This window comes from Anneissia japonica, unplaced genomic scaffold (assembly GCF_011630105.1).
Source record: "Anneissia japonica isolate Jap-2015-1 unplaced genomic scaffold, ASM1163010v1 scaffold287834_len5846547_cov211, whole genome shotgun sequence".
Taxonomy (NCBI): Eukaryota; Metazoa; Echinodermata; class Crinoidea; order Comatulida; family Comatulidae; genus Anneissia; species Anneissia japonica.
This window is the reverse complement of record NW_022704992.1, coordinates 5,198,772-5,211,294: the sequence shown is the minus strand read 5'-3', so window position 1 is coordinate 5,211,294 and position 12,523 is coordinate 5,198,772. Positions and strand designations below refer to the sequence as shown.

General features: G+C 33.0%; 1 protein-coding gene across 3 annotated transcripts in view; it reads left to right on the top strand.

Annotated features, from left to right (window-relative positions):
- Positions 1–12,523, top strand: part of LOC117104920 (potassium voltage-gated channel subfamily H member 8-like) — a 70,131-nt gene that overhangs the window by 51,355 nt on the left and 6,253 nt on the right. For all 3 annotated transcript variants that reach the window (XM_033245854.1, XM_033245855.1, XM_033245853.1), the window contains exons 11-15: positions 4,112–4,254; positions 8,794–8,899; positions 10,210–10,318; positions 10,458–10,669; positions 11,357–11,618. In XM_033245854.1, coding sequence (XP_033101745.1) covers positions 4,112–4,254; positions 8,794–8,899; positions 10,210–10,318; positions 10,458–10,669; positions 11,357–11,618 — 832 coding nt within the window. The remainder of the gene's footprint in view (positions 1–4,111; positions 4,255–8,793; positions 8,900–10,209; positions 10,319–10,457; positions 10,670–11,356; positions 11,619–12,523) is intronic.

Here is a 12,523-nt window from a genome sequence, read left to right as displayed (position 1 = left end):
ACGGATGATGACGTCATCAAAAACCCCAAAATACTCAAATGGTCCATTTCAGGGCCACCATACTGTAAAAAGAGATTTGTTAGTTGTGTCTGTTCATTATTTCAATACTATAAAAATAAACAAACCATATGAAAAGAATTTTCATTCAATAGAATGTTGATTGTGTCTAATTACATGCTGATATAATATAAAACCATGAGGACTGAGCGAGGTGAATTAGGCCTACCGTCTGTGCACAAAATGATTCCTACTTCGCTTCCTGTGAAAAACTCTGATCAAATTTTTTACACAATTAATTTTGCTCTGCCAGTGCATATAAAGTGATGAATTAAATACACAGACACATGGTTTTATTTGAACATTTTATTATGACATCGTAAAGTGATGAATATAAACATTAAACGCATGGTTTTATTTGTAGGCCTAGGCTAGGTAAACACAGTTTGTTCATAACATACGTTTTTAGTGTAAGTGTACGATGAGATGATAAAAATACACCACACTAATTTATATGTAGAACTGTACAATTTATTCCAAGTGAAAAAAGATACAAAAAACAAACACACCCACCACGCACACCAACCAACCACACACACACACACACACACAAAAACCTAGTCATAATTTAAATTATTTACAATAAATTTGTATTACAGCATTAAGTGATTAAAATAATTCCATTGAATGTTGCACAAACTTCAAAACATCAAAAGGGAAGAGGGATAGATAAAAAACTTAAACCAGAAAGGGTTACTAAAATTACAAAATTGCTTGGCATATTATTTTAGGTAGAGTACTACAGTGTTACGTCACAATACCATGTGATACTACTCCGTTGCTATCGGCAACACAAAATGCATTCAACCGACGCCATTTTCTCCACTGACAAACCATTGATCGCAATTTCTAAGTGTGTTCGATAACTTATATAATGCGAACTTTTATTGTTTTTAGTACATTTTGATGGTAAATTATTAGGTTTTAAAATGCCTATTCCAGAAAGCCTATTTTAAACCATTAAGTTTATTAAGTCATTTAGGCGTAATGAACGGTAACCAACGTCCAGAGGGCGCCACCGGGTGTTGTGACGAAACAACTGTGGTACTCTATAGGTTAAGTTGTGTCTAGACCATTGCTTGGCATATATTATTACCTCTGCAAATGTATTCACTGCTGGCTATCTGTCTGTTAGCAAGATTATGCAAAACCTATCTTTATGGATCATCATAATTCTTAACCCTACTAGGAATCAAATATCAAATACTAATAAAAAATAAATATATAGTTGTTCCTCTTACAAATTCAAATTGTGGTGAGTGTACATTTCATATCAGAGCTGCTCATCTTTGGAACAATCTTTCTCACAAAATCCATAACATTTTTTATTCCATTTGTATTAATAAGTTTAAAAAAGATGCCTTTATCTGTATTCAGTAATACCTTTTCTTTTGTAATTTCTTATTTTTGTTTTTTAAGTTTTCATTTTTCTGCTTTCACTTCAGTTCTAGGCTATCTTATCATTGTTTTTAAATTGCTTTTTAGTTACTTTCAAATTTCACAATTGTAAATTTTTTTCTGTATTTTTTGTTATATTTTACTGTATGTACCAGGGCTTCCTTGAAAAGCAGTACCAGTCACTGAATGGATACCCCCTGGTTAAAGGAAACTTAAATAAATAAATATATAAAATTTAGTGGAATGTACATAATAATCTAAGAAGGAGACAGTATAATGTGTATATCTGTAGGTGGACTAATAAAAAATGATGACTAAACCAACATGTTGCTTCATTTGTTAGTGAATTTAAACTTGCTCTGACGAGTCGGTCAGGTTTTTATTATAGGTTTGAACCATTCATTATAATGGTCGAACAGACAGCTTTTTATTGCAAATTTGAAATAGAGGTTGTCTCTGAGGCAGTGGGATGCTCTTAAGATTAGGAGTATCAAGAGCATCATCATAATTTATTAGTATCCTAAGATACTGTGACAGGTTCTGATTTGGATACGCTCAGTCTGTTTGGACTGCAGAAATGTTAGTCCAAAGTGCCACAGTAGGGCAGCGTATTCTATAACAGGACATGTAACATTTGATTTATAAATGGAAGTTCTTTCTTATTCAACCCAGCTTTTTCCACGACCAAATAAGAAATAATTTTTTTATTTGCTTTCTTACAAATTGCGTCAGTGTTACCTGACCATTTCAAATTGTTGTCAAGTTTGACTCCCGACAAGTTTCAAACTTTGGTTGGTTGGAGATCGATGTCTGGAAGCATTTTTCGACCAAAGTAGATTCGCAGTGATCTGACATTTGAAAGGGTTCAGCATGGGTTTAGTCACATTGGTCCATTGATCAAGTGCATCAAGTACAATTTGGAGGTTGCTGTCAGCTCCAGCTTATGTATAGATTACAAGTTAAATTTGAAAAGGTTAAGCAGAAGTAAACTCTTGTAAAACGTGAAATAATTGCTCTATGCATACTATGCAGAATATATAATGATATCCTTTTCTATGTTTCATGTGTATGATTCAATTAGGGCTCATCACCATCTGTTGCCTCACATGGTATACTAAGCTGTATTGTTAGTAACATAAACAGAATATTTTATTATCTGATAATAACATACAAAAATAATTTTTCAGTCTCCTGTAAAAAGAGATATACCATATTGTATATCTCTTTTTGCAGAAAACTGACAAATAATATCTGGAGTAAAATATTAAAAACAAAAAAAATTAATGAACAAATTAAATTAATCCTCCTTTATGCAGTGGTGGACTGTATTGTAAAACGTAGTGTATGCTGGGGCTGCTAGTGGGAAAAATTTGATCCATTAGCCTATACACCATTTTTGCTAAATTTGAAATGAAAATTTCCGATAACCTGGCAACTAACTGGGGAGACTTTCAGTGGCCTAGCATTTTGCTCTACATACTTACCATCATGGATTAAATCAACAATAAAACTAGAAATGAGTACAAGTATATTGTCTCTTCTAGAATATTTCATTTGTCCAAACCCCTTTTGACATGCAGCAAACTATGGAATATCCCCCATACGCATCATTCCAATGACTGAGGTAAGAATGTGGAAAAGGGTTCTGAGACAGTGGGGCAGCGTATTCTATAACAGGACATGTAACATTTTATAAATGGAAGTTCTTTATGATTCAACCCAGTCTTTTCAACAACCAAATAGGATATGCTTATCTTTTTGAGCTACGAACACTAGAAATTAAAAACATTATATGAATTGCTTACCTTGAAAATTTGAAGCAAGAAAAAAAAAAAATTTAGTGTATGATTTTCCTAAGATACTGTGCCAGTTAATTATAGAGGAAAAATTTCCTCTCTAATTAACTGGCACCTACATATTAGCATTTCTATATTCATTGCTTTAAAACTCTAAAGCCTTCTTCAGACTCAATTTTTTTGGCCAAAAACATGTGAAATGCCTAAAAATGGTCATGATTGCATTACATCATGACCATATAGGAGGCTTGCCATCCTAAACCAGCATCAGCGACCCAAACAATTAAAATTTGTGTGTTAAATATATTCTTATTTTCCACATTATAAGCTTTAAAATTATTGGTCATTTTGTCGAATTTACTTGCTATTGCCAAAGTTACGAGTAAAAATATATATATGTACTAAAGCTACGATCAGCAACACATGGGTCGTGAACTAAGTTTGGGTCATGAGTGAATTTTTGAGGGTCGTGGGATCGCATCTGGGTCTCCAAAAAGTTATACGGAAAGTCTTATGTGTTAAAATTAAATGTCTAAAAACATTTTTAGTATTTGAACCCACTTAGCGAAGCTCATTTACCACTATGGGTGTACGTCCGCACACCTAGCCTACACTTATGTTTATATGTATGTTTTTTTCAGATGTTATCACTGCTAGATCTGAAATAATAATTTGAAAGACTGCTAAAAAAAAGCAAGAGCTGATGATATATAAACCTTCGGGGAACAGCCGATGCTTTTTGTAAAGAAAGTTATTGTTATATCGGCATTCTAATTTTCTAACATATTAAAAATCACATTACGCTGTATAACTGCAAAGGATTTTTTTGGTTCAACCTACTTGGTTTAATTACTCCTCAGGTCTTTGTCATTACGGATGAAAAGTGCGTTTTCTGCTCCTGGAGAATACCTCATCCACAAAGGAGATGCTCTCAATATGATTTACTTTGTTTTAAATGGTTCACTTGAAGTGCTACGTTCAGGCATGGTAGCTGCAATTTTAGGTAATGTATTTTTGGTATTTTGATTAATGCTCTACGTAGCTATTAACCTAGTTAGTTTACAAATAAAGAGACAGAAAAAAAAGAGAAAAGAAAAAAAAAAGCAGAAAGGAGAAAAATACTCCAAAACAAGCTATTTTAAAAATTTAAATTCAATGTACCACAGTCAAGCAATGTCTGTAGTCAAACATTATACACAAAAATCTCAAACTAAAGAATCACACCCTCATCATTAACAAAATTAACCACCTCTTTAGGGCAAAATACACCCCCACATATTTTGATCAAGAATAACCACCTACTGTACTCTGGCTGGAGGTCACATACATTTTTTTCCATGTAAGACTTAGGCTGTGTTTCTACTGAAATTCGAGATAGAAATGGTTCTCTTATCATTTTGATTTTCGGATTACCAAGATAAGAACCGTTTCACAACTGCATTCTGACTCCCCATGCAACAGCTGCATATTTGATACTGGACCTTAGTTCAAATTAGACCGCTATTTATGTTACAGTTAGAAACTGCCCCACGAAGAATGGTGTTTGTTTGTTTCAAAGAACGGTTCTTTGGCGTTCCCCGCCAAAAAGAATGGTTCGTTTTTATGGGCCCCATTTATACTGCCGCAAAGAATCTTTCTTAAAAAGAAATGTTCTTGAAATAGTTCTTTCTTACAGTAGAAACAGACCGGAAGTCTTAATAATGCATGCAACTACAATGTTATACACCATGTGTGGGAAATGATTCAATTCGACAGGTATTTACTAAGTTCCCATAATCAACGTTCAGTGCTCAATGACGCTGGTATTTCTCAACATATATAGAAGGAAAAAAAAAATGCACTATGCATAAAAATCCCGTTCTTGATATATTTATTTTGTTCATAATATTGTAGGCTATTTGGGAGAAACAAAATTAACATTTTATGTTAATTACCCAGGAAGACGCATTACATGTAATTTTGTATATGACCGAATAATTGAACCTTGAACATATAGTGTGAGACCATCTTGCATTGTAGGCTACAGTTGAACTTGCCTAAGTCGAATCCAAAATGGCATTGAAAAACGGTTTGGATTAGATAAATTTGACTTTGGTATATCGTTATTTAATGGAAAACACAATTTGGCATGTAAAATCAGATTGACTTAGAAATTATTTGAGTTAGGCAGAGTCGACTTAGGCAAGTTTAAGTTTATATATAGACACATCAGTGATATTTGTAAGAATACAAAATGAGTAGTTTAATTTGTGAGAATTAAGCTGTAAATTACCAAATAAGCATCCCAGCAGTAAAAACATTTTATGAAGCATTCAGTCAGCACTTAATAATTGAGTTTGGTGCTTATTACAAATTATTCAAGTGTTAAAATACGGTAGTTAATGTGTAATTATTCCATGTGAAATTGATTGTTTAATGTGTCGATGATACATTAGAGCATGTTGGGCAATATATTTTTTTTCCATTGATTTACTCTCAATTAAGGACAGTGACAAATCAGAATATACCTCTAATAAAACACTGCAGCGCTTGCTCGTGAACATGTGTTTAGTGATAAAAAAAATGTTTGGTGCGATGCTTATATGAGAGCGGTTCTTAATCAGGGGTGGCACTTACTCGGTCATTTACCGTATGCTATTTGTGAGAAACACAGAATAAGCAACATTCTTAATGAGATTTAGCCTCAATGCAAGAATCTATAATGCATAACATTTGAGACTCGTTAAGTAATTGGTATGGAAGGTTAATTTCAGTAAATTTGGTAGTAGCTTCATTATCCTAAGTAATGATATTCAGAGCTCCCAAGTCTCTTGGATTGCCTGGAATCTGCAGAAGTTCTGGTTCATCTCTAAATTTCCAGAAACTCCACATTTTCTCAGGGAATTCATAAGAAATTACAGTGTACCTACATAAATTGGCTAATTCTTATGTTGACAGTAAGGGATTGTGGAAAATTACAGGTGGCAATAGCATACTAAGAGTGACATAGACTAGCCCAAGCTTCGTTGTTTACATAATAAAAATGTTCATAATATTGTACACACGTTTTAGCTTAAGTACTGTATGTGCGTCACTAACTCCAGATATAGGACTTCACAATTTGTGACCCCTGATAAAACCTAATAATTCTTTCTTTAAGCGCTCTGAGACCCTGCAGATGGTTTGTGTATCTTTTTATGACATAATGAGCTCTATATAAATTTTTATATTGTTTATTTAATTTATTTACTGTAGAGTAAACGTAATAAATGCATTCATATAAATAAAATGTTACATATGTATGCTTATATTATTTATTTAACTTATTGCAGAATGGAAAATAATAATTAAAAAATACCAATTACCTGTTTCTGCATTTTATGGTGGAATTTTGAAGATATAATTATATTTGTATTCATAAACAATGTTGTAAATCATCAAGATAACATTTATTTCAAACATTAAAAATAAAAGTAAATACAATAAAATTGTCTGAAGCTGAATTGTAGATATAATTTTGTTGATATTTTATTCAATTGTTATACTATTTTATGTCAAAATGTGGAATGAACAATTTTAATGTCGTGATCATAATAATATTGTTATTGTTACTGCTATTGGCTTTTCCCCTGACAGTAGCAAATATTGTTCTGACGTTACTTTTCTACTAGCCCGTTCTCCTATGTTTTTGCACATTGAATTTCTGTGCTAGACCATCTTCAACCTTGGTCCAATAAAAGAACATATACCCTTGTTGGCCTAGTAAAAATGATGCCATTCTACATATTTTTGTGGCCTGGGTATAGCTTAGCTGACTTTTACAAATACTCTAAAAAAATATCAAATATATTGGTCTTGAATTAGGCATGCAGTGATTAAATTGCCATTTGATTAAAAATTGGCTCAATTTTGTGTTTGGTGGGGGGGGGGTATGGATCAGCTTATAGAGGAGCGATGGTATATAATTCTAGAAAAAGCCAATTCTTAAGCTTTTAGTAAAGAAGTTTGAGACCTTAACCATGAGCTTTTCCAACCAAAATGCATTAAGTTGTCATGTTTACAATGAACCCCAACGTTGGTTAAAAAAAAAATAGAATCCTGACTGACTGACATGAATTCAAAATTTCACAGTGCATGGCCAACACAAACACACTTTTTTTTCCCATATTACCATTATTAATAATCAATAGTTATTTTAACTTTTTTTTCCAGTTTCATTATTTTGTCAACAGGTAATGTAATGAATTACAAAAAATGTAATGAATTACAAAAATATGAATTGGAAAAAAAACCCAGCTAGTCAATTAAAGATAATTGAAGAAAACCATTCTTGGGAGTTGTAGAAGGGCATGTGACTTCTTCAAAGCGCTTCAATCATTACATTACAGATGAATGTAAAATTGATTATAATGCCGTAGAGTGTCAGGAAGAATTTAAAGCATAAATTAAAATCTAGAGAGTGAGTTTGTATTAGTTATGAATATGAGAAGAATTATAAGAACAGATAACAAACATGAAAAAAATCAACATTCACAAAAATAGGAAATCAATGAAAGAATAAGGTCACTGGCTTCCAAATTTCCACCGGTTTCAGTGGATTGGAAGTCGTTGGCCTCCTTCATTTATTGATCCCAATTTTTATGAATACTGAATTTTTTCGTACGGATTAAAAAAGATATAAAAATACAAAACAATAAGAGAAGAAGGCCAATGACTTGGATAATCTAGTCTAATGGTTGGCAATAGAATATATTCACCTGTCTTTCATTACTATTATTAAAATGCTTGAACGTGAGTGCATCTAAGTGGCGTTTATTCATGACCATGTAGTTATAAACCACATTTTCTGTGGAATCAATGAACATGTTAGTTAACAAGTCATGTCAAATCAATTTTATTGTCCAAAATTTGAAATTCATCTTCAATGTAACCAGCACCATGTTTGGCTGACTTTGGTTGGTGGACTAAGGGGGGTGTGATAATGTCAGTAGATGTCAGCAAGGTCCAGGAATGAAGTCCTGATGGAGTTTAGGGGATGGGGGTGGGGGTAATGGCCATTGAAGAACAACAATCAAATCTTCATTGGATATATAAAGCACAAATAGGAAGTATGGACACTTACTAATAATGATACTGATAATTCTTTATTCGTCATAAAAAGTACATTTTTATGAAAATGGCTTTCCGTGGCAAGGCATAATAAATACAAATAGTATAAATAAACTGATATCCATTATAAAAGTGAAAAAAATATGCTCAATCTATGGAATATTTTTTTATTCTGTTGTATTTCTTGTGAAAAAAAAATAGTGTCCTGGTTCTTAACTTTAATAGAGGTTTCATAGGGTTGGGATTGACCATTTGGCACACTTCGGAAATGTCTGCCCCCCCCCCCCATCCACTTGATATGGTTGTCCCCTTATTACTGTAGGTGTTGGCTGTAGTGGTGTTGTGTTGGCTGTAGTGGTGTTTTGTTGTTTCTCTTCATATTAATTTGATTTTATCATCATATTATTGAAGCATCTTATAGACCAATACTAAAGTTTAATTTTGTTATTTATAGGTAAAGGTGATCTGTTTGGTTGTGACCTCTATGACACCGACTCCATCATCCAATCAAATGGTGACGTACATGCCTTGACATATTGTGACATTCAGTCGATTTCAAGGTAAAAAATAATTTCCAAAAATAACGGCACACTTTATACATTGTTGTTTTATGGTAATATTTTATGTGTAATAGTAATATATTTAACATTATTGTATTTATTTGTTTATTCTTTCTTCAAACTGCAGGCACTTTCAGTACTTGTATATGCCCTATTGGTTTTCAAAGTGGTACATTTACAATGAAACAATCAAAATAAATTAAAAAAAACAACACACAAAATAGAGTCTACAGAAAATTCAATGTAAAACCTATGAATTAATAGAATTTTGGAATGAAACTCGCGTCATTTCTTAATTAATTGTTGTTTCATTTGGAACTTCATTCCAACTTTTGATGAATGATATAAAAAATGTTCTTTTACCATGGCAAATATTCCAAGGTGGTACAATTAAATGATAGGATGAAGTAGTTACCTGCACTGACTTTAGGCCTAGTTTAATATAGTAAATATTTATTAACTTTCTTTCAAACAAAAAACAAATAGAGTAAACATTACTGAGCATAACATCTGAAAAAAATTGCCCAGATAAATTACAGTCCAACCAGTTTCTAGAAATTAAAAATTAAAACATAAATCATGATTAGAAAATTATTTTCTGAAACACAATTATCTTTGTTTTTTCCTGTTCAATATTACGCAATAAGATCAAATGTCAGAACACTTAAAATAGACCATGAACTTCTGAAATCGATAAATAAATAAAGCTCCTTAATTGCCCAAATCACCAGAGCTTCCACAAACTTTTCCCCATGGACCTCATCAGGGTCGTGCAGTTCTGTGTTATTTGTATTTTCAAAGTTGATGAAAGGATAATGTTTTCGGATCATTAATTACAAAATTACTGATACAGTAGATAATAATTTTTATGAATTATGAAATTCTGAAATAAAAAATATGAGTTTCTCAAATCCCTAGTGTAGCAAAAATGTTATCCCCTTTTGACATGCTGTAAAGTGTTGGTTATTTGCTTATACAGTATTTGCATTGTCCAACAGAGCTAAAGTTGAAAATCATAATGGTATTGATTATTGAATGGTGAATGTGAATTGAATATTGATTGTTGAGATTTGAAATCATATATTGACATCAACATCAGTGATTTTTAAACTCTTACCGCTCTAAATAAATGCATAAGAATGAGAACATTCATAATCCACTTTATCTAGATCTCATCCATCAGTGTTGATAATATTTTCATTCTATCTTATTAATTCACATAAACAGCTATTGTTTATGCATTATATATTTTTTTACTTTATTTGAATGGTAATAATTGAAACATTTTTTTTTGTATTCAAATTTTCTAGGCAAAGTCTACTTGAAGTTTTGCATAATTACCCAGAATACTTAGAGTCATTTAAAGAGGAAATTGCAAGGGATTTAACCTTTAACCTTAGAGAAGGGGCTGATTATGAGGTAAGAGAATATGTATAAGAATAAAATAAAAATTAATAGTTCACATAAAATATTAATTTTATTTAATGAGCTAGATGCTTAAATAATGCAATTGTTACAGTTTAATTGAATTTTTTTTTTAATTTTCGTTTATTGGCAGACGGATAAAATAGCCTTTGGGAATACGGAAAAGAACATTGCACGAAGCAGATTACCATCAATCAATGAAGATGATGAGGACCATGAAGCAATAGATACTAGAAGCAATAATAGTGACACTAAAACCATGGAAACAAGCTTCAAGGAAAAAGGCGGTCATCTGGAGGTGAACACAAGCAGTGGTGGCGGTGTACCACCGGAATTAAGTCCAAGGTGAGAATACATTTTTATTATTATTATTTATCAATATTGTTATCATTAATATTATCTTATTTTGATGTGAGTTTGCATCAGGAAAATATCATAGGAGTGATGTTTGCTCTACCTGACGTGTTGTCGTACTGAATCTCGGTGCGATTAGGTACACTAGGGCAAAACAACACTTTCCTGATGCAAACTTACATCAAAATAGCATTTGCACTACCTGCTGCTACTTGGGGAGTCAGATCCAACACTAGTCACTAAGTGCAAGCTCGGTGGTCTAGTGGTTATGACACCAGGCTAGTTATCTGGAGATCGTGGGTTTGAATTCCACCCAAATCACTTGCAAATTTATTTGTTCGCAAGTATTTGGGAATGTACTGAGACAGTTCTGGTAGGGCAAAACATCATTCCTATTAATATTGTCATTATCATTGTTTATTATCATACTGATACTGATCTTATTACTCTATTTTTTTTTTTTTTGGGATACAGGTAAAACATATATTTACATGTGTCTCCATTTGTTGTAAATTGTTTAGCATGGTGGTTGTGTCTGCCTTTGTATCTCAGGGTTGACTCTCGGCAAACTTATTAGCATTTTCTTCATAAGTACAAGCAACTCTCTCCAATCTTGTTTTGGCAGGTTTAGTCTTCATTTTTTATGTTGATGAATTGTTTCAACTTAACATTTTTTAGGGTTGTTGATGGAATTGAGGATGAAAAGCAGTACAAGTGTCAGTCATTTGATTTCCATAATTCGATGCATCCTCGACGAAGAGGCTCTTCTATTCTAGAAAACCGAAAGGGGATCATTGAACAGTATGAAATGGATATGCACAATTACACATCACCCCAACTTGCAGTTCAAAGGTCATGTTCTTCAGAATCCATGAATACTGAGGAACTTCGACATGAAATTGAATCCACACGAAATAGTGTAGAAAGGCTGGACAAGCAGGTACAGTATAATTAATTGTATTTACAAGTGGCTTTAGCAGTGGCTGATCAGGGATTTGCAAAAGAGGAGTTCTCTTCCTGGCAGTAGCCTATCTAACCAAGACAAGAAATAAAAATTTATTTTTAGGGAGCATTCCTTTGGACATTTCAAAACAGGCACTTCCCAGCCCCCTTCCTTCCTGCTCACTCTCTGACTGTAGGTCTTTGATTGCTACTCGCTCCCCCAAACCCTGGATTTGCCACTGCTTAGGCATTGGCAATATGGATACACATGTTGTACAAGAATGTGGATTCAGTGGCGTAACGCCTATGCGCTCTCATGTGGCGGTCCGCTGGGTTATTGTCGGAGATCTTACTTCATCTTTTTTTTTTTATTCTACCTCTGTCTCTTATACACATCTCTTGTAATCCGTGCCGACTTTACCGTTAAGCAAGTTAATTTACCGTTATTCTAGTAAAGTTAAGTCACTTAACTTAAGTGACTTAATTCCTTTATCTAGCTATAATTGAGTGGTTCACGTCAAACTTTTAACTAGTTAAGTGGATGTATATCTAGATAAAATTTCGACGTGAACCAAACTAATGTGTGTCTGAAATCAACTGTAGGACATATCATATTATTTCCAGTGGCGGAATAAAGAGTGTAGGGGAGTGGGGAGCTGCCGGTCCGGGACCAACTAAATTTGTCAAAATATTTTTTAACTGGAGATAAAAAGAAAATTCATAATTCTGTCTGTGCTTTTTCCGGCCATGTAAAGGTGCCATATTCATAAATTTATCATTTATTTGTCGTTAAAAAAATTAAAAAATAACAGTGCATACCTAAAAATCCCACGATGGAATTGGTGACCGGGACCCAAAAAGGGCCCCCAGTTTCAGAAATACACAGGGCCCCGGCCCCATCGT